The sequence below is a fragment of the Oncorhynchus keta genome, chromosome 20 (assembly GCF_023373465.1).
Source record: "Oncorhynchus keta strain PuntledgeMale-10-30-2019 chromosome 20, Oket_V2, whole genome shotgun sequence".
Classification (NCBI taxonomy): domain Eukaryota; kingdom Metazoa; phylum Chordata; class Actinopteri; order Salmoniformes; family Salmonidae; genus Oncorhynchus; species Oncorhynchus keta.
Window position 1 is genome coordinate 13,925 of NC_068440.1, and position 27,473 is coordinate 41,397.

Consider the following 27,473-nt stretch of genomic DNA (forward strand, 5'->3'; position numbering starts at 1 on the left):
TAGTAAAAAGTTGCACCCCCCATACTTCCTCTTTATGTAGACATAAGCACACATGGCACCATCGAGGTGCGGGATGTTTACTTTCTACACGAGTTATTTTTCAGTTTCGTCCTAAGAACAGATTGTAGTGGTAAAATAAAAAGGGATTATTTTTTTGGTGCCATTAAGGCTAAATTGAATTCTAAACGTCACCCCGGTCAAAACGGGCTCTGCGATGGGCCTGCGCTGGTGTTCCAGTTTAGCCAACGTTCTTTTGCAATTTTCAGCCTTGGGTGAATTTCGACTTGTTCTATTGTCCAGCCTACCCCTGCACTTTTAAGACAGCCCCATAGCCGCAAGTGCATAATATTCCCCCATTGAAAGCCAACGTAAAGTCACTTTTTGAAAACGGAGAAAATAAAGGTTATACCTTGCGCTCTACCATCGGAATTAAGATATCTCTAGGACCTTCAGTTGAAGATGTATTGACGAGCAAGCTCCGAATATCTAACCACTATCCAAACTGGAAACAAACCTACTGCGGTGAATCTCGGCTGACATTATCTGGAAAACTACGCTAGGTTAGCGTAGCTGTTTGAAAATGATACCAACAAAGGTGAGATGGTGTCGGCAAGAGCAACTAGCTAGTAATTATTGTAATGAAACAGCAGGTCGTTACATTATATTAAAAAGTAACGTGTTACTTAGTCAACATGTTATTTGTTTAAATTATTATTATCTAGCAGTTGCTAGACCGACACCATGTCCCATCCTTAGCTAGTTAGCCATGTGAAAAAAACAAAGACATTTTCATTTGCTAGGATTCAGGAAACCAACCTGGCTTGCAGTTAGAACCAACTAAAGGTAGCTGTAGCTAGCAACGTGTCTCTGGATAAGCGCGTCAACTAATTACTCAAATGTAATGTGAACGTTGGCTAGCAGTGACCAGCCAAGACCGGTGAATCTAACACGTCAGTTTGTTAATGTCAGGGGCGCTATCTTGCTTGCTAGCTAACTATGTTTTCTTTTCAGCTGAGTAAGAAGGACCCAACCCCTCAGCTCATCCCAGCAAAACAAGTTTATTTGGCTTGACGACCCTGGATCAGAGCTGTGTTGAAACGCACCAGAACAATCGCTTCGATGAAAATAACGTTAACGCAAGGTATTGCGTTTTAGTCAGCTAGCTTGTTGAAGCTTAGCAAGAAAAGTGCACGTTTCAGAAATGGCCACAGCCGGAACAGTTAATTCAGGTCCAGCGAGTTCCACTGGTAAGTACACATTCTCTCTATCTATACACCAAATAGCTAAAGCTACTCGTTTTGATGATCAGGTCTTTGAGACTCATCCTGTAGTATGTGGATTGCTCTTTAAATACAGCCATGTGTACTTGGCAAAGGTGGGTTCTATCACAACTCCTTGTCCTAGGGTTGGCACTGTTCAGTAGGGCACAACATATTAGCTACTAACAGGACCATAACCATTTACCCCCCCCCCCATGCCATCCCATCCCACCCCACAGATGTGCACACTCAGTTCTGAAGGAGGCTATCCTCAGAGGTACCAGTGTGTCTGTGTGAACTGGTTGACATGAACTATTCCGGTTCTGTCAATTTAGGCCTGTGAATGTTTGCATGCCTTGTTGTCTTGGAAACTGATTCAGCTGCCAATAGCTGTAACAATTGGTAACTGATGACATCCCATGTATGCATCTTACTCCTTGGGCAATGTCATTTTAATAATAATAATAATGTATTCCATTTCTATTGTGCTTTTCGTAACATCAAAGCACTTCAATAGCAAGCAACAAACAAGCAATACGTCATCGTTAGTAGCCTAGCTATTTATTAATATTTTGTATTCAGAGTCTTAGGCCACAGAATGTGATGTCTTGACACCTTTGAATGTATTCATGGCCAAATCACCTTTTGTATAAATTGGGTCTAAGGAGTGTTTTTGTGTGTTTTTAGACTGGTTGCGATTGGCATGACCAGCAGCTCTACGATCTATTACACAGTGCTGTGTGTGCGGTAAACAACGGCACTCAACTTTTTTCTTGTTCTTTCTGTCCCTCAAAAAAAAAAAAAAAACTTCTCAGTAGGCTCAACTGAGACTCAGAAGATAGCTTCTTTAGAGGTAAGAAGATGATGCACATTGGTTTTCATGCCAATAATTTATGGCTTCAGTAATCCCACTCATGTATATAAAGTAGGCTCACCAAAAGGTTGTGTTGTGTCCTTTGTCTCTTCCTGTGACTCACTACTTGTCCTCTCTTCCACTCACAGGTTCTAGGGTCCTCAGGCTCGTCTCAAACTATAAAGAAGACTATTGGCCACCGTGGGCTTGACCCCACTGGGGAGACCACCTACAAGAAGGTCAGTTCTTGGTCAACTCCCATTCACACATTGTAACAGACCTCATCGTTCCTACTAAAATGTTTTTCTTATGAATGAACATATTCAGTCCCTTTTGTCAGTTAATTACATAACCGCCAATCATATGTTTAGTCTTGTGAAGATACATCTGCTGGTTTAAAAATGTCTCATCTATTTATGTTTCCCCATTTGAAGAGGTCATAGCAGTGTATTCACTAGGAACTAAATGTGACAAAATGGGGAGGGACTTATCTAAATTTGTCTAATAGGAACACTAGTTTTCATTATATATATATATGTGTATGTATATGTGTATATATATATATATATATATATATATATATGTATATATATATGTATATATATATGTATATATATATGTATATATATGTATGTGTATTTGCTATGGTGTGTGTATTTGCTACGGTGTGCACTTCAAACTCAGAGCACTCCTCTGCTGACTTTAACATGTGCATATGTTCAACCTGGGAAATACGTTCTCTTTCTTTCTATTCAATCTCGATCTCTGCTCTGCCCTCCTCCAGACTACCTCGTCTGCCCTGAAAGGTGCCATCCAGTTGGGCATCACACACACAGTGGGCAGCCTGAGCCAAAAACCTGAGAGAGATGTACTCATGCAGGACTTTGAAGTGGTGGAGAGCATCTTTTTCCCCAGGTGTGTGTGATTTATTGACAGGAAAGTATAGCGGGAGTATGTGTTTCTGTTATGTTTTATGTCAATATTTCAAGTTTGGAATTGTGACAAAGAAGTAGGTTAAATAATGTTCTTCTCAATTTTACCATGGCATTGTTAAATACTTGTTTCTGATTGGCTTGAAGGGCATTCTAGAACTTGCATTATTTCCCTATAACGCATGGTATATTTGCACGGTAGAATTCAATGGCTATAGTTCATTCTTACATACCCTGTTTGAGCTACTTTTGAAAGCAAAAGTAAAATTGAAAACATTGGCTTTGTTGAATTTTATTTTCATAATAGCAAGCTAGGATTCATGGTTTGGTTAGCTAAACTAGCAATTCTGTTTGTTTACCAAGGCAAATACTATAGCTATTTAGTAAACTTGCTAGCTACTTCAGTGGATATTGAACACATTTCTAGCGGCAAATGTGTTAAATTATAGCCATGATATTCAAAGGGGTATTCAACTCCTGAACCTAAGCGCTTTCTGGAAAATAATGCAACTCCATGGAAGGTTAGTTCCACTCTGTTAGCGGGTCGTGGAACATACCGACCACTTTGTTCATTATTTTCCAAAGAATGCATAGCCTCTCGTTGATTATCCCTTAATGTTCTCCTCTGCTTTAATTTTGCATTCTTAACAAGTGTAGAATTGTGTTTATGTAAGTTCATGTTCTCTGTCTGCAGTCACTTGACGTATTAATCACACTCCTCAATTTGTCTTTAGTGAGGGCAGTAACCTGACCCCAGCCCACCACTACAGTGACTTCAGGTTCAAGACCTACGCTCCCATCGCCTTCCGCTACTTCAGGGAGATGTTTGGTATCCGACCAGACGATTACCTGGTACTACACTCCCTCTACCCACCTTGAAAGGCAATACTGGAAGTGGAATGGTCTATTTACCTACCGTAAAAATGTCAGTTGAAAGCCCAGTCTCGGACAGCCGCCTGTCCCTTTTTTAATAGCCGGGCAACAGCAGATATTTCAAATAAACGCCTGGTAAATTAATTTAAGAGGATGGCATGAATTTTTTTATATGGTTTAATGGTTGATTTGTTGCATTACATAATTCACTAGTGACTCCAATAAATTATTGCAATCATCTGTTTTTATTGCCAGTAAAAAAACTGCTAGGCATTGGCTGCTAACTAACAGCTGCTGCTAGCTAGCTGCTGCTAGCTTGCTGGCAAACACAAAAACAAAAACACTCAACAACTTCGGAGCACAGACCCCCAGAAATTGGCTGTTCGCCCTCTAGTGGCAAAAGTAAGAACTGCATAAAATGCACAATCAACGAGGATAATCATGATTATTTTTCTCAAAATAGAGGCATACTAAAGACAAGAGAATGTGACACTGTGTCTAGATGATAACACATTAGTGCAGGAAATGTATTAAAAATGCAGGATTTAACAATGAATTATTAAGGAAATAGAAGCCTGTCTCTACGTTCCAGTTGTGTCCAGTGATTTAATTAAATAGACTCCTGCCCTATTAATATAAGTTTGATGGTAACAAATAATGAGTACTGTTTTTGTTGCAGTACTCGTTGTGTAACGAGGAACTGATTGAGCTGTCCAACTCTGGAGCCAGCGGATCTCTGTTCTACGTCTCAAGCGATGACGAGTTCATCATTAAGACTGTGCAGCACAAAGAGGCTGAGTTCTTACAGAAACTATTGCCTGGCTACTTCATGGTAAGAGAGTGAGAGTGGGTACGCCTGTGCATGCAATAGTGTGTGTGTCTGTGTGATGTTCCATTGTGTACCCTTTTTTTTTCTTTGAGTTACCAAGTTGACCTAGTAGTTGCTGCACAATTCAATCTTTGTCCTGAATGTTTCCTGATTTATTGTGTGTGTTGTATTCTATGCTATGAGTGGATTTGATTGACATAGTTGGACCCCAATCCTTTCCCCTCCACTCGCTCTCTAGAACCTGAACCAGAACAAGCGAACCTTGCTGCCAAAGTTCTACGGTCTCTACTGCATCCAGGCAGGGGGAAAGAACATCCGCATTGTTGTCATGAACAACCTGCTCCCGCGCGCCGTGCGCATGCACCTCAAGTACGACATGAAGGGCTCCACCTATAAGAGACGAGCCTCAGCCAAGGAACGAGAAAGGGCTGTGCCCACGTTCAAGGATCTGGACTTCATCCAGGACCTTCCCGATGGTCTTCTGTTGGAACCAGACAATTACAACGCCCTCAGCAAGACCATCCAGAGAGACTGCCTGGTGAGAGGGAGGGAGAATGTGTCTGTAGAGGTGTTTGTGGGTGGTGGTGTATATTTTAGGGCCGGGACAATACCAGTATTGTGATTAGAGGTCAACCGATTATGTTTTTCCAATGCCGATTATTGGAGGACCCAAAAAAGCCGATACCGATTAATCAGCTGGTTTTATTTCATATATGTATATATATATATATAATGACAATTACAACAATACTGAATGAACACTTATTTTAACTTAATATAATACATGAATAAAATCTATTTTGTCTCAAATAAATAATGAAACATGCTCAATTTGGTTGAAATAATGCAAAAACACTGTGTTGGAGAAGAAAGTAAAAGTGCAATATGTGCCATGTAAAAAAGCTAACTGTTAAGTTCCTTGCTCCAGAACATGAGAACATATGAAAGCTGGTGGTTCAATATTCCCAGTTCTTCAATATTCGGGGTTAAGAAGTTTTAGGTTGTAGTTATTATAGGAATTATGACGCGTCAACTCTCTATACTCTCTATACCATTTGTATTTAATATACCTTTGACTTTTGGATGTTCTAATAGTGTTGATAGGCTTGAAGTCATAAACAGCGTGTGAATCAAGCATTGCTAAGGGCTGCTGGCAAATACAGTAAAGTTTGAATGAATGCTTACTAGCATGCTGCCGCCTACCACCGCTCAGTCAGACTGCTGTGTCAAATATCAAATTGTAGACTTAATTATAATAAACACAGAAATACGAGCCTTAGGGCATTAATATGGGAAAATCCGGAAACTATGATTTCGAAAACAAAACGTTTATTCTTTCAGTGAAATACGGAACTGTTCCATATTTTATTGAACGGCTGGCAACCCTAAGTCAAAATGTTTGTTACATTGCACAACCTTCAATGTTATGTCATAATTGTAAAATTCTGGCAAATTTAGCTCGCAACGAGCCAGGCGGCCCAAACTGCTGCATATACCCTGACTCTGCGTGCAAAGAACGCAAGAGAAGTGAAACAATTTCCCTAGTTAATATTCCCTGCTAACATGAATTTCTTTTAACTAAATATTCAGGTTAAAAAAAATATATAGTTCTATGTATTGATTTTAATAAAGGCATTGATGTTTATGGTTAGGTACAATCGTGCAACGACTGTGCTTTTTTCGTGAATGCTCTTTTGTTCAATCATCCCTCGTTTGGCGCGGTAGGCTGTAATTCAATGATAAATTAATAGGCACCGCATTGATTATATGCAACGCAGGACAAGCTAGTTAACCTAGTAATATCATCAACCATGTGTAGTTAACTAGTGATTATGTGAAGATTGTTTTTTATAAGATAAGTATAATGCTAGCTAGCAACTTACCTTAGCTCCTTGCTGCACTCGCGTAACAGGTGGTCAGCCTGCCACGCAGTTTCCTCATGGAATACAATATATTCGGCGTCCAAAAATGCCGATTACCGATTTTGTTATGAAAACTTGAAATCGGCCCTAATTAATCGGCCATACCGATTAATCGATCAACCTCTAATTCTGATACTTGTTAGTATCGTGGCAAGGAAACAAAACAAAGTGTATTTAACCTCAAACTCTGACGCCGTCTCGTGGCATTTTCTAAACAACGTTTAATATTGTATACTACGCTAAGTACATTTTGGTTTCAAAATGTAAGTCAATTTCCAAAAAGACAAGAACTGTAGCTTTCATGGGGGGTTAACAGGCTAAACAATTGTTTAACCACTCAGCGTTTAACGGGTTCACTTTTTTAGGAAAACAAATCCAATTGTATTTGTCACATGCGCCGAATACAACAGTGCAGTTTTTTTAAGTAAAAAATATTTGGTATAAAATAAGCTGAAGAAACCAAAAAAAATGACACAAAAAATCAGAGGCTATATACAGGTGGAACCGGTAACGAGTCAATATGTGGCGGTACAGGTTATAGTCAAAGTAATTGAGGTAATAATATGTACAGTACCAGTCAAACGTTTGGACACACCTACTCATTCAAGGGTCTTTCTTTATTTTTACTATTTTCTACATTGGAGAATAATAGTGGAGACATCAAAACTATGAAATGACACAAATGGAGTCATATAGTAACCAAGAAGGTGTTAAAAATGAGTTTCTTCAAAGTTGCCACTCTTCGCCTTGAAGCTTTGTACAAGCTTGGTATTCTGTCAACGAGCTTCACCTGGAATACTTTTCCAACCATCTTGAAGGAGTTCCCACATATGCGGAAAAACCCTTGAATGAGTAAGTGTGTCCAGACTTTTGACTGGTGCTATAGGCAGGGGTGAAGTGACTATCTATAGATAATAAACGGTGAGTAGCAGCAGTGTAAGAAAAGGGGGGTCAATGAAAATAGTCTGGGGAACCATTTGATGAACTATTTAGCAGCCTTATGGCCTTTTGGACCTAGACTTGGAGCACCGGTACCATTTGCCGTGCGGTAGCAGAGAGAACGGTCTATCACTTGGGTGACTGGAGTCTGGCGATTTTTAGGGTCCTGGGTGGCAGGAAGCTTGACCCCAGTGATTTACTGCGCCATACGCACTACCCTCTATAGCGCCTTGCGGCCGGATGCCGAGCAGTTTCCATACCAAGCGGTGATGCACCCATCAGGATGCTCTTGATGGTGCAGCTGTATAACCTTTTGAGGATCTGGGGACCCATGCCAAATCTTTTCAGTCTCCTGTGGGGGAATAGGTTTTGTCATGCCCTCTTCACAACTTTCTTGTTGTGTTTGGACCATGATAGTTTGTTAGTGATGTGGACACCAAGGAACTTGAAATCGCTCAACCCGTTCCACTACAGCCCTGTCGATGTAAATGGGGGGGTGTGCTCAGCCCTCCTTTTCCTGTAGTCCACAATCAGTTCCTTTTTTGTCTTGCTCACATTGAGGGTTGTTGTCCTGAATCCACACTGCCAGGTCTCTGACTCCCTCCCTATAGGCTGTCTTATCGTTGTCGGTGACCAGGCCTACTACCATTGTCAACAAACTTAATGATGGTATTGGAGTCCTGCTTGGCTACACAGTCGTGGGTGAACAGGGAGTACAGGAGGGGTCTAAGCATGCACCCCTGAAGGGCCCTTGTGTTGAGGATCAGCGTGACAGATGATGTTGCATACCCTTACCACCTGGGTGTGGCCCTCAGGAAGTCCAGGATCCTGTTGCACAGGGAGGTGTTTAGTCCCCCCAGGGTCCTTTGCTTAGTGATGAGCTTTGAGGGCACCATGGTGTTGAACACTGAGTCAACAAACAGCACGCTCACGTAGGTGTTCCATTTGTCCAGGTGTGAAAGGTCAGTGTGGAGTGCAATAGAGATTGCATCATCTGTTGGGATGGTATGCGAATTGTAGTGGGTGTAGGGTTTCTGAGATTATGGTGTTGATGTGAGCCATGACCAGCCTTTCAAAGCACTTCATGGTACATACATGAGTGCTACAGGTCGGTAGTCATTTAGGTATGTTACCTTGGCAATCTTGGGCACAGAGACTATGCTGGTTTGATTGAAACATGTAGGTATTACTGACTCGGTCAGGGACAGGTTGAGAATGTCCATGAAGACGTTTGCCAGTTGGTTAGCACATGCTCTGAGTACGAGTCCTGATAATCAGTCTGTCCCTGCGTCCTTGTGAATGTTGACCTGTTTAAAGGTTTTACTCACATCGGCTACGGAGAGTGTGATCACAGTTGTCTGGAACAGCTCTCATGCTCTCATGTATAGTTCAGTGTTGCTTGCCTTGAAGCAAGCATAGAAGGTATTTAGCTCGTCTGGTAGGCTCGCGTCACTGGGCAGCCCCCGGCTGGGTTTCCCTTTGTAATCTGTAGTAGTTTGCAAGCCCTGCCGCATCCGACGAGTGTCAGAGCCGGTGTAGTAGGATTTAATCTTAGTCCTTTATTGACGCTATGCCTGTTTGATGGTTCGTCGGAGGGCATAGTGGGATTTCTTATAGGCGTCTGGATTAGTGTCCCGCTCCTTGAAAGTGGCAGCTCTAGCCTTTAACTCAGTGCGGATGTTGCCTGTAATCCATAGTTTCTGGTTGGGATACGGTCACTGTGGGGACGACGTCGTCGATGCTCTTATTGATGAAGCCAGTGATTTAAAAAAATATATATGTATATATATATATATTAATTATTTAACTAGACAAGTCAGTTAAAAAAAAATCTTATTTCCAATGACTGCCAAACCCGGACGACCCTGGGCCAATTGTGCGCTGCCCTATGAGACTTCCAATCACGGTCGGATGTGATGCAGCCTCTTGCACTGAGATGCAGTGTCTTAGACCACTGCGCCACTTGGGAGCCCAATGGTATACTTCTTAAGGTCATTGTGTGAATCCCGGAACATATTCCAGTTTGTGCTAGCAAAACAGTACTGTTGCATAGCATCTGCGTCATCTGACCACTTCTGTTTTGTGCGAGTCACTAGTACCTCTTGCTTTAGTTTTTGCTTGTAAACAGGAATCAGGAGGATATAACTATGGTCAGATTTGTCAAATAGAGAGCGTGGGATAGCTTTGTAAGCGTCTCCGTGTGTGGTGTAAAGGTGGTCTAGAGTAAAAAATAAAAAGTTATCTAGTTGCACATCTCAGAGTAGGAGTGTAGTTCTAGAATCGAGTCCCCTTTGTCCATGTAATCTTATTCCTTTTAATATATCTAAAATGCTAACTTGATCCTAAATTGGTACTCAAAGTACTGACTAGGGCTGTGGCGGTCATGACATCTTGTCAGACGGTTACTGTCATGCAAATGCCTGCTGGTCTCACGGTATCTGACCATTAATGAACATAAACATGTTTACCATCTCCAGGGCTGCCGGTATACAAGCCTTTGGAATATCTACATTTTAAAAAGTTGAATAAACCCATTTAATATATAACCATCACATGATTTATTTTAGGCAGGTCTAAAGAAACATATGAGGGAAATGTATTTCAGAAGAACCAAATATCAGTCATTTTACTGTATGTTATCAGACTATGTGCCATGCCATAGGCTGTAGGCTAGTTAATTTAGCAGACAAGATATGCTTAAGTCCTGTGGCATTATTTTATTGTAAGAATAATATAATTGAACGTAGCTGAATAAAATGATATTTTTCCCATTCCAGAGTGAGTGGCTATGTTGTGTAAAATGTATCATTTGAAACCGGTCCTATACACTAGATTTAGTTATTTGGCAAATGTAGTTGTGAATGATTACAATCCTTAGAATGTCTTAGAGATCAAAACAGATATGGGCTGTATGATGCGACTACAGGCTATTGACTATTTGAAAAGTCACAAAAGCTTGCACTCTGTTCCTTGCTGCACACCCTGTTCTCTCAAGCGATCATATTTTCACTAATCAGACTATTCTCAATTGAATCTTGTCTTTATCTAATATGAAAAATATGTTTTGATTTATAATGTCCCTTTATGAAATGGGTAAGAACAAGTGCAGGGGGGGAAATACATGTCATCTGTATGCACTCGAATACCAAGTGGAGGCCACTCGGTTTTATAGCAAGAGCAGCTGAGAAATAAGTATAATAGCAGCTTGGATCCTCCTCTTTTTAGTGGCAGCCATCAAAACTCTGCTTTCACATGGGATTGCATTGAGAAATGTCTGGCCTTATAAGAACACTTATTTCACTTTACGCATTAAACACTGTGCTTGAGGAGCACGCAGCCTTCCTTTGCGCAACAGGTGATATTCCGCCCAAACTGCTTTCTAACCATGTTCTTGCAGCTATCCAATGCTTAATGGTGAAATCTGTTTGGGAACATCGATTGTGACATGTTTTCACAATGAAACATATTTCAACTGTTGACAGCCTCTATCTCTGCGCGCTCGAGAAAGGAATGAAGGAGACGGAAACGTATATGGTGGTGAGATATTCTGTAGCTAAAGGTATTGGGGCGGCAGCGTAGCCTAGTCGTTAGAGCGTTGGACTAGTAAACCGAAAGGTTGCCAGATCAAATCCCCGAGCTGGCAAGGTACAAATCTGTCGTTTTGCCCCTGAACAAGGCAGTTAGGAACCCACTGTTTCTAGGCCGTCATTGAAAATAATTTGTTCTTAACTGACTTACCTAGTTAAATAAAGGTAAAATAAAATTGTCAGGCTGATAGTTATGAAAATATAAAAGCCCTATTATTCAAAATCAAATTCACTATAATTGTAAGCCGCCCTGCACAGCATTGCCATAGTTCCTATACGTTCTCTCTGACTCATGGACAGAACGTTTGTAGCGTAGCATGAGGTAACCAGTCCATCCAGTATGCATAAATATTTGGCAGCGATTACAGCCTCAAGTCTTCTTGATTATGACGCTACACGCTTGGCACACCTGTATTTGGGGAGTTTCTCCCATTTATTTTGTGCAGAACCTCTCAAGCTCTGTCAGGTTGGATGGAGAGCGTTGCTGCACAGCTATTTTCAGGTCTCGCCATAGATGTTCGATAGGGTTGAAGTCCGGGCTCTGGCTGGGCCACTGAAGGACATTCAAGAGACTGAAGTCACTCCTTTGTCTGAGCTGTGTGCTTAGGGTCGTTGTCCTGTTGGAGGGTGAACGTTCGTCCCAGTCTGAGGTCCTGAGCGCTATGGAGCAGATTTTCATCAAGGATCTCTATACATTGCTCTTTCTCTTTTCCTCTATCCTGACTAGTCTCCCTGTCCCGTCTCTGTAACACATACCCACAGCATGATGCTGCCACCACCATGCTTCACAGTAGGGATGGTGCCTGGTTTCATCAAGACGTGACGCTTGGCATTCAGTCCAAATAGTTCAATCTTGGTTTCATCAGACCAGAGAATCTTGTTTCTCATGTTCTGAGAGTCCTTTAGGTGCCTTTTGGCAAACTCCAAGCGGGCTGTCATGTACCTTTTTACTGAGGAGTGGCTTCTGTCTGCCACGCTACCATAACTGCCAGATTGGTGGTGTGCTGCAACGGTTGTCCTTCTGGAATGTTCTCCCATCTCCACAGATGAACTCTGGAGCTCACTGACCAAGGCCTTTCTCCACCGATTGCTCAATTTTGCCGGGCGGCCAGCTCTAGGAAGAGTCTTGGTGGTTCCAAACTTCATCCATTTAAGAATAATGGAGGCCGCTGTGTTCTTGGGGACCTTCAATGCTGCAGACCTTTTTTGGTACCCTTCCCCAGATCTGTGCCTCGACACAATCCTGTCGCCGAGATCTACAGACAATTCCTTCAACCTCATGGCTTGGTTCTTGTGCTGACATGCACTGTCAACTGTGGGACCTTATATAGACAGAAGTGTGCCTTTCCAAATCTTGTCAATTGAATTTACCACAAGTGGACTCCAATCAAGTTGTAGAAAGATCAAGAATGATTAATGGAAACAGGAGCTCAAATTCGAGTCTCATAGCAAAGGGTCTGAATACTTGTGTAAATAAGGTACCTTTTTTTAAAATGTGTAATACATTTGCAAAAATGTCAACTCGTTTTTGCATTGTCATTATGGGGTATAGTGTGTAGATTGAGGGTGGATAAGGCTGTAACGTAACAATGTGGAAAAAGGGAAGGGGTCTGATTTACTTTCCGAATGCACTGTATAAGCTCTAATATGGGTGTTCTACATGCAACGTCATAAATGCTTTGAATTAATCATCACCTTAGAACGCACTGTCCATTTCGTTGTTTGGCTCTGAAACAACACCCACAACCATGTTTTCCACTCAGTTTAAACCTGTTGTTGAGCTTCTTTCTTCAAATTGATCATGGTGAGGTAATGAATGAAATGTAGCCTAACAGTGAGTTTTAAAAGCATGATACTGTTTTGATGTGATTTTCATTTGCATTGATCTCAGTGGTTAGAGGAACAATCGAGCACTGAGTACCAGGCCATCAGCGGCCTGTTGGTAGTTAGTGAGTTGGGTACTACCAACTCATGTCCAGAGTGCATAAGAGGAGATTACCGTGACACGGAATTTGACTGCGGTCATGACTGCCAGTGTGGTGGTAATACGGTCACCGCAACAGCCCTAGTCCTGACTCCTTTATCCCATGTAGCTGCTACAGAGCTTTAAGATCATGGACTACAGCATGCTGGTGGGGATCCACAACCTGGAGCAGGCGGCCCGGGAGCGGGCTGGAGAGGTGGCCGACCAGAGGCCCCCACCGTCTCAGGGCCAAAAGTCCCTCTACTGCACTGCCATAGAGGCCATCCAAGGAGAGGCGCACGGCAAGGGAGCAGTGGACACTGAGGACAAGTGAGTATTATGCATTCTCTTTTGTTTCAGGAGCTTAAACAAGGCCAGTGATTGGTTACCTTGTATGTCCGCTACACATCTCAATTTGATCATTAGACACGTTACGTCTGCATATCTGAAGTAATAGGATATGTATTGTAGGCTGATGATGATAAGTTCATGTTTGTTAGTGTATTCATGTATTCTCTATGTCCTTGTAGCATGGGAGGTATTCCAGCATGCAATTCCAAGGGCAAGAGGATGCTGGTGTACATTGGTATAATTGACATTCTGCAGTCCTACAGGTAACAAACTACTGCTCTTATTGTACGTAGTGGTATATTACTAGTTTTGTCTGCATTTGTGTCTGTCTGAAGTATGTGTGAAACTATGAATACATTAGGCTGTCCCTCCAGGAATTTGCAATCGCAAGATTTTTGGCAAAATCCACGATTCTCTGCATTTTATGCGAGGACTTGCAAATTTGACCAATCAACGCACTATTACCGAATAAAACGGTCAACTTATATAACTGTCCGATAACCGCACCACAAAGAGGGCTCTCAGTTTTAACCAATAGCCACACTTTTACATCATAAAATGGTTCAATCAAACAACACGTTAAATGTTTTCCCCCCGTCAGGCCATTTGTGACAAATTGGACAAAATCATTGCAAATTGCCTAGCTGAATATCTGAATTGCCTCTGCAAAATGAATCATTTTGGCCCACAACTATCGCCAAAAAACGCTGCAGAGTCCTGGAGGAATTGATTAGGTTGATAGCACGGTTGAGGTCAATTCAATTTCAGTAAATTCAGCAAGTATACTGATTCCAGTTCTCTTCAATGTTTTTCAATTGGGAAGAATTGGAATTAGGTTTTACTTCCTGTATTGACTGGAATTAAATTGCAAGTGACTCCAACCCTGGTCTATAGTAAGCAACCCATGTCTTGTGTTTGGTCAGGTTTGTGAAGAAGATCGAGCACTCCTGGAAAGCTCTGGTCCATGATGGGGTAAGTGTTCAGACACACTATCCTCTGTGGTGACCTTTTTCATAAGCTATCTGGTATTTTAAAACCCTCTTTCTTCCAGGATACAGTGTCCGTGCACAGACCAGGTTTCTACGCTGACCGCTTTCAGAAATTCATGTGCAACACAGTCTTCAAGAAGATTCCATGTAAGCGCTTTTGAGTGTTACTCTACAAAACCTCTACACAATGGCTGCGTCCTGATTCTCTACCCTTCTCTAGAAGTGTGCACTCCCTGTCATGTATTGATAAGGAATTAACTATTGTGTGGATTACGGTGGAAACTCCTTCCAGCCATGCTTGCACCAATACAATGCTTTTAAATACATAATGGGGCGTGACCGAGTGCACTTGTTGAGAAGGGTAGCGAATCGGAACTCAGCCAGAGTAGCAGTCCTCTCACCACTCCTTCCTCTCCATTTCCCCTCCAGTGAAGACATCCCCATCAAAGAAGACCCGAGTGGGGACCCAGGGAGGCTTACGGAGGGCCAACACTGCAAGCTCCAGACCCTTTCCATTCCCCCAGCCCAGCAGTAGCAGCAGCCTAGGAGTCCCACACTCCCAAAGTACAGAGACTGAGGGAGTCAGCGGTGAGCAATGGGAGGAGGGAGGGAGGGTTTTGGAAGAACTTTAATGTGATTTTATAAATTTATTAAGGATATAGTTGTCATTGGAAGTTGCAGTTGAGAGCACGTATTAGTGGTTGACACCTTTTACAAAACAAATGATTAATGTGTTGTCCCTCCTCCCAGTGGTGCAGTCAGGATGCCCTGACATACCACCAAATACACCCATACATGATGTTGTCACCAGTAACTCTGTTGAAACAACCCTCTTCAATTCCTTGTTGGGACGCTCGAAGCTCGCTACCACAGCTCCCTCCGTCAGGTTTGTTTGTGTCTTTCGCCAAGCTGTCTTGTTATACTGTTGTATTGAGTCATTTCCCATGGTCTCATCACATCTGTGTGATGTTTATATGGTTGAATCATGTGTTTATTAATCGGTCCTCTCACAGATCTGTGGGAGAGGAGGTCCATGAGGCAGCCAGTACAGAGGACGCTAGCACCCCCAAAAGGTAAAGAAGGGAAATGCATTCCCAGACCTTTCCACTATAAGGTATATGCTCTACACACAAACAAATTATCAAAAAATCTCTCTCTCCTCAGTTTTGAAGCAGTGACCTCAGTGTCGTCAGTTGATGAGTGCATCGGTGGATGTGACGTCATCTCACTCAGTGACATAGTTCCTCAGACAAGCAGTTGTTATGTAAGTATGCGATACGTTAACCGGTCAATACCTCAACCTATCAATGTCTAACAATGAAAATATTCAATACCTTAACCCTGGGGACGTCAAACTCATTCCATGGATGGCCTAGTGCAGTGGTCACCAACCTATTCTGAGACAAGATCACTTTCGCAGTCAAAAAGCAAGCTGAGATCTACTGCTCAGATTAGTTTTTTAAATTTTTACATTAACCTCACACAAACAGTTTTGTAGGAATGAGGTTTGGGCAGTAGGCCTAATACATTTTCACAGCATATTGGCTATGTGATTGGCCTGCCAGTATTGTTAATCAGACCATATTTCAAAACTGGAGCATTGATAAGAAAATAGATCAGTTGGTTTAGCACTTGTGAGGCACTGTGGAGCATGAATTGAAGTTAGCTTTTTTATTTTACTGGACTGATGGTACCTGCATCTGATGTCAAATCACGACGTCAGTGATCTTCAGGTCAAAAATTGGAGCTCTAGAAAGATGTCAGAGTTTGACTTGGAATTCCGAGCTGGATGACTGTTCAAAACAATTTTTCCCAACTGCTTTCTCCTTCCTTTTCTCTGGTGTGGTTGACCAGAGAGAGGGGACACCGTCTTCCACCTCATGGTGAAACTCGAGTCGCACCGCATCTGACTCATGCACAAATTCATGTTGTTCCTATGACCAGAGAAAGTTAAATGTTCCTTAATACAGCAGCGCTTTGCTGTATTCGTTGACAGTCTCTGGTAATGGTTTTAAAAGTTATTAAATTTAACGTAGGCTAGTAGCCTATTAAACTTGGCTGTGGCCAGGGTCATGGAAGCTCTGTAGCCACGGTGATTTGAACTATCTGATTGGGCAGCGCAGTAGGTGCACTCGATTTTCCGGGTAGGTGGAGTTTGTCTCACGGGAACACCCTGCTTTCCCGGTGCGCAGGACTTTTGAATCAAGTGCACCTACCGGCGTGATGGCTTTAGAAGCTTCTGATAGGCTAAAATCAAAAGAAAAATCAGACAGATGAGTCAGATTTTTCTTTTGATTTTCCCATGATGTCAAGCAAAGACGCACTGAGTTTGAAGGTACAGGATGGCAGGAACAACTGCCCGAGTTACACCAGGAATGCACAATCCCTCCACAATCCCAGTGCTCAGACTGTCCGCAACAGGCTGAGAGAGGCTGGACTGAGGGCTTGAAGGCCTGTTGTAGCAGGTCCTCACCAGACATCACCGGCAACTACGTCGCCTATGGTCACAAACCCACCATCGCTAGACCAGACAGGACTGGCAAAAAGTGCTCTTCACTGACGAGTCGCGAGTTTGTCTCACCAGAGGGGATGGTCAGATTCGTGTTTATTGTCGAAGGAATGAGCGTTACCCTGAGGCCTGTACTCTGGAGCGGGATTGATTTTGGAGGTGGAGAGTCCGTCATGGTCTGGGGCAGTGTGTCACAGCATCATCAGACGGAGCTTGTTGTCATTGCAGGCAATCTCAATGATGTGCGTTACAGGGAAGACTACCTCCTCCCTCATGTGGTACCATTCCTGCCGGCTCATCCTGACATGACAATGCCACCAGCCATACTGCTCGTTTTGTGTGTGATTTTCTGCAAGACAGGAATGTCAGTGTTCTGCCATGGCCAGCGAAGAGCCCGGATCTCAATCCCATTGAGCACGTCTGGGACCTCTGAGGGCTAGGGTCATTCCCCCCAGAAATGTCCAGGAACTTGCAGGTGCCTTGGTGGAAGAGTGAGGTAACATCTCACAGCAAGAACTGGCAAATCTGGTGCAGTCCATGAGTAGGAGATGCACTGCAGTACTTAATGCAGCTGATGGCCACACCAGATTCTGACTGTTACTTTTGATTTTGGCATCCCCATTTCTGTTATTCCACTTCTGTTAGTCATATGTCTGTGGAACTTGTTCAGTTCATGTCTCAGTTGTTGAATCTTATGTTCATACAAATATTTACACATGTTAAGTTTGCTGAAACAAAATGCAGTTGACAGTGAGAGGATGTTTATTTTTTTGCTGAGTTTATTACACGTGTGTGTGTGTGTGTGTGTGTGTGTGTGTAAACTCACATTTTTCCCTAAAAATAAGTTTAACAAAGTATTTGGTCTCCACAATTCTTTATTTCACTGTTAATAGTACAGAACCTTTTGTTTTTGATTCAGAACTTAATATATCCATTTATTAAATCTGAAAATAAATAGAAATGGTATTGACAATATTGACATCCTAGACTTAATATTTGGTCAAAATAACTGCGATCAAGTGCTTCCTATAACCATTGATGAGCTTCCTGCACCTCTGTACTGGTAGTTTGGCCCACTCCTCTTGTGCAAACTGCTCCAGTTCTCCCAGATTAGAAGGGTGCCTTCTCCTATCTGCTGTTTTCAGATCTCTCCAAGTTTTAAATGGGATTTAGATCTGGACTCATTGCTGGCCACTTCAGAACAGTCCAGCATTTTGTCTTGAATGATTCCTGTGTGCTTTTTGAAGTGTGTTTGGGGTCATTGTCCTGCTGGAAGACCCATCACCTTCGACGGAGACCCAGCTTGCGCTCCAAAATACCTTGGTATTTACCTGATTTCATGATGCCATGCACGTTCAAGGCACCCAGTGCCAGAGGCAGCAAAGCAACCCCTAAACATCACTGAACCTGCTCCATGCTTGATTTTCTTTGAAAGCTTAATTTTGTGTTCTGTAAACATGTGCTCACCAAAAATCTCATTTGGTCTCATCTGTTCTCCCAGAAGGATTTTGGCATGTTCAGGTGTGTTTTTGCAAATTGGAGTTGGGCTTTGTCTTTCTCTCAGCAGTGGGGTCCTCCTGGGTCTCCATATAACCCCCTTTCATTGAGTTGGCGACGGATGGTGCGAGTTGAAACTGTCGTACCTTGTGTCTGAAGGTCAGCTTGAATCTGTGTGGCAGTTGAGAGGTGCTTTCTCCACCATTCGAACAATCCTTCACTGCAGTCTTCCATCAAGTTCCCTTGCGGCCACATCCAGGAAGGTTTGCTACAGTGGCATGTGGCTTAAACTTGTTGATAACATTACTTACGGTGGAAACAGGAACATCAAGGTCTCTGAGATTGTCCATGCTTGGCCACAATCTCGTCTGACCTCCTCAGATAATTATCTGGTTTCCTTTCTTTTGTCCATGCTCATTGTGGTCCACACAGTGACACAAAACAGAAGAATGAGTCCTTTTCTCTATTGGTTGAATACGTGATTTTTACTGCAGGCACCTTCAACTCACCATAGATTAGTTCAATTCCAAAGTAAATGAGAATCACCTGCTTGTGGAAGGTGCCAATTTTGTTTGGGCTATTTTAGGATTTCTTTGTGGAATTGGCTAAGATTTAGTAAATTATTCAGATGTATTTATTTTTGTTCAACTACATACCAAAATACGTTTTAATTTCAAAAGTTTTCTGGAAGAAATTGTGCATTATCTGAAAAAAGTGCAAAGGGTACCAATATTTTTGGCCACGACTGTGTGTATATAGAGTCGTGGCCAAAAGTTTTGAGAATGACACAAATATTAATTTTCACGGAGTCTGCTGCCTCAGTTTGTATGATGGCAATTTGCATATACTCCAGGATGTCATGAAGAGTGATCAGATGAATTGCAATTAATTTGAGTGAAACCTCTTGCTTTGCCTCTTCCACTGTTTATACTGTTTAAACAAAAATTGTGTTTTCATAGACTTGAAAGCCAGATGGGTGATTTTATTACAAAAAAGCAGGTTAAATTAGTTTGATCAAATTATTAGTGGGGCTTATATTTAGCCTAATTTCACGCACCCTGAAGTCATTACATTATTGCTGACTGTTTGAAATTCAGTGAATTTTACCTTTAATTGTACAACAAAGCTTAATTTAGAGAAAATTTAAAGATCCCCATAAGTTTGAAAAATAATTTTTAGGCCATATCGCCCACTCCTGCCTCAACCTCTGAAATACCTCAACCTCTCAGTACCAAACAATGAAAATACTAATCAGATGGCACACAGGTGTTGTCTTCTGAAGGTAAGTTCCATGATTGACTGGGAAAAGGCCAAACTGGAGTTCTTTTTTTGTTGTGATTTGAAACTTATCTAATCAACCTCTTTTTTTCTCTCTTTTTTTGCAGTGAACAATTTACTGTGAAAGACTGAAATGGACTGTAATGTGAGGACAATTAGGTCAAAGCAAGTCAATGGATGGGATGAGTGTAAGATGAAAAACTTTTTGAAGGCCTTATGAAAGAGAAACAATGGAAGGATAATGTGATAATGCGACAGAGGTAAAGGAGGGAAACAGAAAAGAAAGACTAAGGACTACATTTGGAATGCTACACACTCCAGATGCTATTATGGGGACCATACATCCAAATTCCATTGATGGGATCCTTCTTGTTTGATCTTTCCAAACCCTGCACGGGATTAGGTAGTACTGTGTCACAGTGCATGGGTGCCTTTTTCTATTAGACCACAGTTGGTGGTGTATTAGACAAGTACATCTAAGTTGTAGTTGTTGTGCATTGCATCTCCGAACGGGTGCCTCTGTCAGGACCTGCACATCTCTGAAACTAAGAGACTCCTAGTATTGTTATAGTCGAGGCAATGGTAGACATGCTACATTAATAAGTTGCCTTATGTGAGAAGAGGCTAAACAAGCCTTCACAAAAGTGACCAAAAGGCGCCAAGACTGTTTCTCCCTTTTGTGACTCATTCATCCTGCCTGTGAATTGGATTGCTGGAGATCTTCCATATTGAGCTTTCCTGTACTATACTATCATTACATTATATTGGTATATATTATTTTATTCCAAACTGTGGCACTATGACAGAATGCCACTATTGGTGTTCAGAAGTACTGTTTGAAGAATTTTTAATTAAAAAAAAAAAATCCCTATGACATATTTAGATGTTTGCCCTTGCTCCACAAGCTCACTCTGAATGTTACACACCCTGTATGCTGGAATGGCTAGAATGTACAGTGTTTGGTAAACCCATTAAGAAAGCAATTTAGGGCATGAAGCAAGCAGGGCCTATAGTTTCTGGTGTGTAAAGATGGGTCTTAGCTAGCGCTTCGTGGCATGAGACAGTTGGGCTTATAGAACAACATTTTACTATGGAAAAGCACATATACAAGGATCAACAAATAGTTTCTCAACAGGATTATTTTTAGGGTATGAAAGAATACTTCTAATGTTCCCCTATACATTTTTATAACTCATTCCACAACCAGAATCAATATAGAATGATTTTACACCGTTATAATTCCTATGTATAATCCCTACCTTTTCTATAACAGGAAGCAGCCACAGCACTTCTAGGTGATGGTAGGTGATACTTGAGGGTTCAGGTGTGGAATGTTGTCCCCTTTTGATGTTTCCATTGATCCCCCAATGACGAAGGTGTTATTTAAAACAATGACAGGTTCAGCCATAGAGGTACACTGAACACTAATATAAATGTGACATGTAAAGTGTTGGTTCCATGTTTCATGAGCTGAAATAAAAGATAATCTATCCACCTGACAGGTGTTGCATATCAACAAGAAGATTAAACAGCATGATCATTACACAGGTGCACCTTGTTGGGGACAAAATACCACTCTAAAATGAGTTTTGTCACAACACAATACCACAGATGTCTCAAGTTTTGAGGGAGCTTGCAATTGGCATGCTGACTGCAGGAATGTCCACCAGTGCTGTTGCCAGATAATTGAATGTTAATTTCTCTACCATAAGCAGCCTTCATCGTTTTTGAGAATTTAGCAGTACATCCAACCGTCCTCACAAACACAGACCACATGTATGGCGGGTGCCGTGTTGGTGAGCGGTTTGCTGATGTCAATGTTGTAAACAGAGTGCCCCATGGTGGATTATGGTATGGGCAGGCAAGAGCTACGGACAACGAACACAATTGCATTTTATCAGCGGCAATTTGAATGCACAGAGATACCATGACGAGATCCTGCGGCCCATTGGCATGCCATTCATCCGTCGCCATAACCTCATGTTTCAGCATGATAATGAACGTGTCGCAAGGATCTGTACACAATTCCTGGGAGCTGAAAATGGCCCAGTTTTTCCATGGCCTGCATATTCACCAGACCACCCATTGAACATGTTTTGGATGCTCTGGATTGATGTGCACAACAGCATGTTCCAGTTCCCATTAATATCCTGAAACTTCACACAGCCATTGAAGAGTGGAACAACATTCCACAGGCCACAATCAACAGCCTGATCAACTCTATGCAAAGGAGATGTGTTGCACTGCATGAGGCAAATGATGGTCACACCAGATACTGACTGGTTTTAGTAAAGGGTCATGTTTTTTATTTTTTAACTACTATATTCATTATCATTCTGCCAGACAATGCATTGTCCCTATATTAGAGAAATTAGCAAGCTATTTTAATATGCAGCTACATTACATTTGAAACCTCTAGAGTAACTATGACACACAAAAGCCTATGTTTGTAAATAGTTATATTTATTAATATTTGTCTTCTTCAAAATGCCTTCTCCAAAAATGTATTATGTACCGCAGTGATTGTATGCGATATTGAGTAAGAGGTAGATTGCATTTCTCGTAATGAAACTAACATTCAACTGTCAAACTTATCCTATTTTTCTGTGCTATATTTTTGTAGTGACTATTACAACGAACATTCCTGTTAAAATGCTTAATGTCAAGAGTTCAACAACCTGGTATGATTGCTTTTCTTTGTATAAACTATGTGTGGGTGTGGGAATCACTGAAATGCCTTTTCATGTGTTGTCAATTGCCTTTCCATGTTCTTCAGGGACTGGCATGTTTTCATACTGTGTTCCTACCTGAATTCATTAAAGATCAAGAATGAAAAAATTGCCTTTAAGTGAAATACTTCAGCAGAATTTACTGTGTGCGGTTTATTTTATTCAAAATGTTTATGATCAATATGCTTTGTGCAATGATTACACATTTGGGTATCAGAAAAAATCAAGGGTCTTTGAGGTAAAGTGTGATCAAACGTACATCTTTTAGTGGGGTGCAGTGGCGAAAAAAGTAGGTATAAAATAAATGGAGCCCACATACTCAAGCTCCACCACATATCTACTAATCAATCCTTCATGTTGTGTTTATTAATAAAGGTATGTGGTGTTGCTTGAATAAAGACAGCAGTTTTAACCCATCTTCATATTGTACTGTTTTAGCCCATCTTCATTCTGTACTGTACAATAGCAATCAAATTTCGAGTGTGTTTGTAAATTCACTCTGGCTATCTACGATTCAGAGCACTCCCTTTTGAGTGTGCCAGAGTGCAGAATAACTAATGAATTTACGAACACACCCCTAGTTCCGGGTGGAGAAAATCGCAAACTGTCCATGGTTATCTGCATGGTTGTGCTCTGTATTTACAAGACGGTAATCGCATAATGTAGTTGACAGTACGATAAGGAGCCCAAAAAAATCTACTTTTCAATAATTAACCAGAGTAAATGTCAGAGTACTATTTTATGGTGTATTCTCAATTATCCGGTAGATGGTGATAGTGAGCCACTACATCCATGACCTGGCTATGCAAGGTCAGTGAGCCACATCCAAAACTGTTAGTTCGCAATAAACAACGAGCAATAATATGATAGCCCCGGGTGTATAGTGTAAAGGCAAAAACCAAAATGTGCACCCCTTGGTGTCCCGAGTTTAGGAAACGCTGTATTAGCCTTTGCACTCATTCATAGATGAAGGACATTAGCCTGGAGCTAGCCTTGCTAGGCCCATCTCCCAGCTAGCCCAAAAGGTCCATCAGCCACTCCTTGGGCTACAATACCTATTTTGCCAATCGGCCTGGACCCCCGCCAACCCATCACGACTGGACTACCGATGTAATTCGCCCGAGGAGGTTTATCAACTGGCTCCTCCGTTGCGACGTCCCCTGAATGCCCATCTGCTAGCCGCTGCCCGCTAGCTGTGTAGAGCATATCGGACTGTTCTCTTAAGAGGCCCATCGGACAAATTCTTTGGCCACTATACCTATTTTGCAAATTGGCTTGGACTCTTTTACGACACGAAGCCCTGCTGATCCACGACGACTGGTCTGCCGACGTAACAGCACGAGGGGGCTACAACAGACTTTCTTCCGTCGTGACGTCCCTCTAAGGCCCTTCTACTAGCTTGCTAGCCCCGGCCCGCTAGCTGCCTGTCTCCGGCCCGAGCCACTCACTGGACCCCATGATCACTCCGCATGCCTCTCCCTAATGTCGATATGCCTGTCTTGGTTAGTAATTATTGCCTTATTTCACTGTAGAGCCTCTGGCCCTGCTCAATACGCCTTAGTTAACCCTTTAGTTCCACCTCCCACACACACCTCGCCTGGTTTAAATTATGTTTCTATTGACATTATCTCTCTCATAGGTTAACCTCCACTGTATTCACATCCACCATACCTTTATCTGTACATTATGCCTTGACTCTATTCTACCGTGCCCAGAAACCTGCTCCTTTTACTCTCTGTTCCGAACGTACTAGATGACCAGTTCTTATATCCTTTAGCCGTACCCTTGTCCTACTCCTCCTCTGTTCCTCTGGTGATGTGGAGGTTAATCCGGGCCCTGCAGAGCCTAGCTCCACTCCTATTCCTCACCGTTGCCACTTGCTATAGACCACCTTCTGCCCCCAGCTGTGCCCTGGACACCATATGTGAATTGATTGCCCCCCATCTTTCTTCAGAGCTCGTGCTGATAGGTGACCTAAACTGGGGAACGCTTAACACCCCGGCCGTCCTACAATTTAAGTTTGATGCCCTCAATCTCACTAAAATTATCAATGAACCGACCAGGTACAACCCCAAATCCGTAAACACGGGCACCCTCATAGATATCATCCTAACCAACCTGCCCTCCAAATACACCTCTGCTGTCTTCAACCAAGATCTCAGCGATCACTGCCTCATTTCCTGCGTCCGTAATTGGTCTGCGGTCAAACGACCACCGCTCATCACTGTCAAACGCTCCCTAAAACACTTCAGCGAGGAGGCCTTTCTAATCAACCTGGCCTGGGTATCGTGGAAGGACATTGACCTCATTCCGTCAGTAGGGGATGCCTGGTTATTCTTTAAAAGTGCTTTCCTCACCATCTTAAATAAGAATGCCCCGTTCAAAAAATGTAGAACCAGGAACAGATATAGACCCAGGTTCACTCCAGATCTGACTGTTCTTGACCAGCACAAAAACATCCTGTGGCGTACTGCATTAGCATCGAATAGCCACCGCAATATGCAACTTTTCAGGGAAGTTAGGAACCAATATACAGTACACAGGCAGTTAGTAAAAGCAAAGCAAAACTCCAAAAAGTTCTGGAACACTGTAAAGTCCATGGAGAATAAGAGCACCTCCTCCCAGTTGCCCACTGCATTGAGGCTAGGAAACACTGTCTCCACCGATAAATCCGCCATAATTGAGAATTTCAATAAGCATTTTTTTACGGCTGGCCATGCTTTCCACCTGGCTACCCCTACCCTGGTCAACAGCCCTGCACCCCCACAGCAACTTGCCCAAGCCTCCCCATTTCTCCTTTACCCATATCCAGCTGATGTTCTGAAAGAGATGCAAAATCTGGACCTCCTACAATTCAGCCGGGCTTGACAATCTGGACCCTCTCTTTCTAAAATGATTCATCGAAATTGTTGCAACCCCTATTACTAGCCTGTTCAACCTCTCTTTCATATCGTCTGAGATCCCCAAAGATTGGAAAGCTGCCGCGGTCTTCCCCCTCTTCAAAGGGGGAGACACTCTAGACCCAAACTGCTACAGACCTATATCTATCCTACCCTGCCTTTGTTCGAAAGCCAAGTTAACAAACAGATCACCGACCATTTCTAATCCCACCATACCTTCTCCGCTATAAAATCTGTTTTCTGAGCTGGTCATGGGTGCAATTGAGCCACGCTCAAGGTCCTAAACGATATCATAACCACCATCGATAAGAGACAATACTGTGCAGCTGTATTCATCGACCTGGCCAAGGCTTTCGACTCTGTCAATCACCACATTCTTATCGGCAGACTGAACAGCCTTGGTTTCTCAAATGACTGCCTCGCCTGGTTCACCAACTACTTCTCAGTGTCAAATCGGAGGGCCTGTTGTCCGGACCTCTGGCAGTCTCTATGGGGGTGCCACAGGGTTCAATCCTTGGGCCGACTTATTTATCTGTATACATCAATGATGTTGCTCTTGCTCCTGGTGATTCTCTGGTCCACCATTCTGTATATTTCTGGCCCTTCTTTGGAGACTGTGTTACCTAACCTCCAGACAAGCTTCAATGCCATACAACTCTCCTTCCGTGACCTCCAACTGCTCTTAAACGCTAGTGTGGTCCTTCTGTGGCTCAGTTGGTAGAGCATGGCGCTTGTAACGCCAGGGTAGTGGGTTCGATTCCCGGGACCACCCATACGTAGAATGTATGCACACATGACTGTAAGTCGCTTTGGATAAAAGCGTCAGCTAAATGGCATATATTATTTATTATTATTATATTAGTAAAATCAAATGCATGCTCTTCCCGCAACCGCCCGCCCGACTAGCATCACTACTCTGGACTGTTCTGACTCAATAAAAACGCACGGTGCAAATTTTGGCGAGTGAAACCGCTTGCTTTGCCTCTTCCTCTGACACTCAGACATCAAGCCCCCCCCCCCTATTAGTGAATGTGCATTTTGCATGGTTCCGGATAAATTTGGAACAAAAAGTTTTTGTTTTCATAGACTTGAAAGCTAGATGGGTGATTTTATGCCAAAAACGCAGGTTAAACTAGTTTGATCAAATTATTAGTGGGGCTTATGTTTAGCCTAATTTCACGCACCCTGAAGTCATTACGTTATTGCTGACCGTTTGAAATGTAGTGAATTTGACCTTTAATTGTACAACAAGGCTTAATTTAGAGAGAACATTTAAAGATCCCCATAAGTTTGAAAAAACATTTTTAGGCCATATCGCCCACTCCTAGCCTGGACCTCTGAAATACCTCCTCTCAGTACCAAACAATGAAAATACTAATCATAGATGGCACACAGGTGTTGTCTTCTGAAGGTAAGTTTCATGATTGACTGGGAAAAGGCCAAACTGGAGTTATTTTTTTGTTGTGATTTGAAACTTATCTAATCAACCTCTTTCTTTCTTTTTTTGCAGTGAACAATTTACTGTGAAAGACTGAAATGGACTGTAATGTGAGGACAATTAGGTCAAAGAATGGGATGAGTATAAGATGAAATAAAAAATGTGAAGGCCTTATGAAAGAGAAACAATGGAAGTATGCGATAATGCGACAGAGGTAAAGGAGGGAAACAGAGAAAAGAAAGACTAAGAGGACTACATTTGGAATGCTACACACTCCAGATGCTATTATAGGGACCATACATCCAAATTCCATTGATGGGATCCTTCTCGTTTGATCTTTCCAAACCCTGCACGGGATTAGGTAGTACTGTGTCACAGTGCATGGGTGCCTTTTTCTATTAGACCACAGTTGGTGGTGTATTAGACAAGTACATCTAAGTTGTAGTTGTTGTGCATTGCATCTCCGAACGGGTGCCTCTGTCAGGACCTGCACATCTCTGAAACTAAGAGACTCCTAGTATTGTTATATTCGAGGCAATGGTAGACATGCTACATTATGGTAGACATGCAAATACTTATGTCATGCAATAAAATGCAAATTAATCACTTAAAATCATACAATGTG

General features: G+C 42.3%; 1 protein-coding gene across 7 annotated transcripts; it reads left to right on the top strand.

Annotated features, from left to right (window-relative positions):
* Positions 1-26,980, top strand: LOC118399086 (phosphatidylinositol 4-phosphate 5-kinase type-1 alpha-like). Of its 7 annotated transcripts, none has more exons than XM_035794850.2 (17): positions 1-66; positions 1,012-1,247; positions 2,075-2,112; positions 2,262-2,351; positions 2,897-3,027; positions 3,779-3,896; positions 4,597-4,749; positions 4,985-5,284; positions 13,288-13,487; positions 13,688-13,771; positions 14,432-14,480; positions 14,560-14,644; positions 14,927-15,085; positions 15,248-15,383; positions 15,511-15,570; positions 15,662-15,761; positions 19,889-21,280. In XM_035794850.2, the coding sequence occupies exons 2-17, from the start codon at positions 1,202-1,204 to the stop codon at positions 19,889-19,891; spliced, it is 1,752 nt and encodes a 583-aa protein (XP_035650743.1). In that variant the 5' UTR covers positions 1-66; positions 1,012-1,201; the 3' UTR covers positions 19,892-21,280. The 7 variants fall into 7 exon arrangements, with proteins under 7 accessions (XP_035650743.1, XP_035650742.1, XP_052327818.1 ...); XM_035794849.2 differs by having other exon boundaries at positions 60-130; XM_052471858.1 differs by lacking the exons at positions 1-66; positions 19,889-21,280 and adding exons at positions 137-560; positions 26,921-26,980.
* The last annotated feature ends 493 nt before the right edge of the window (positions 26,981-27,473 follow it).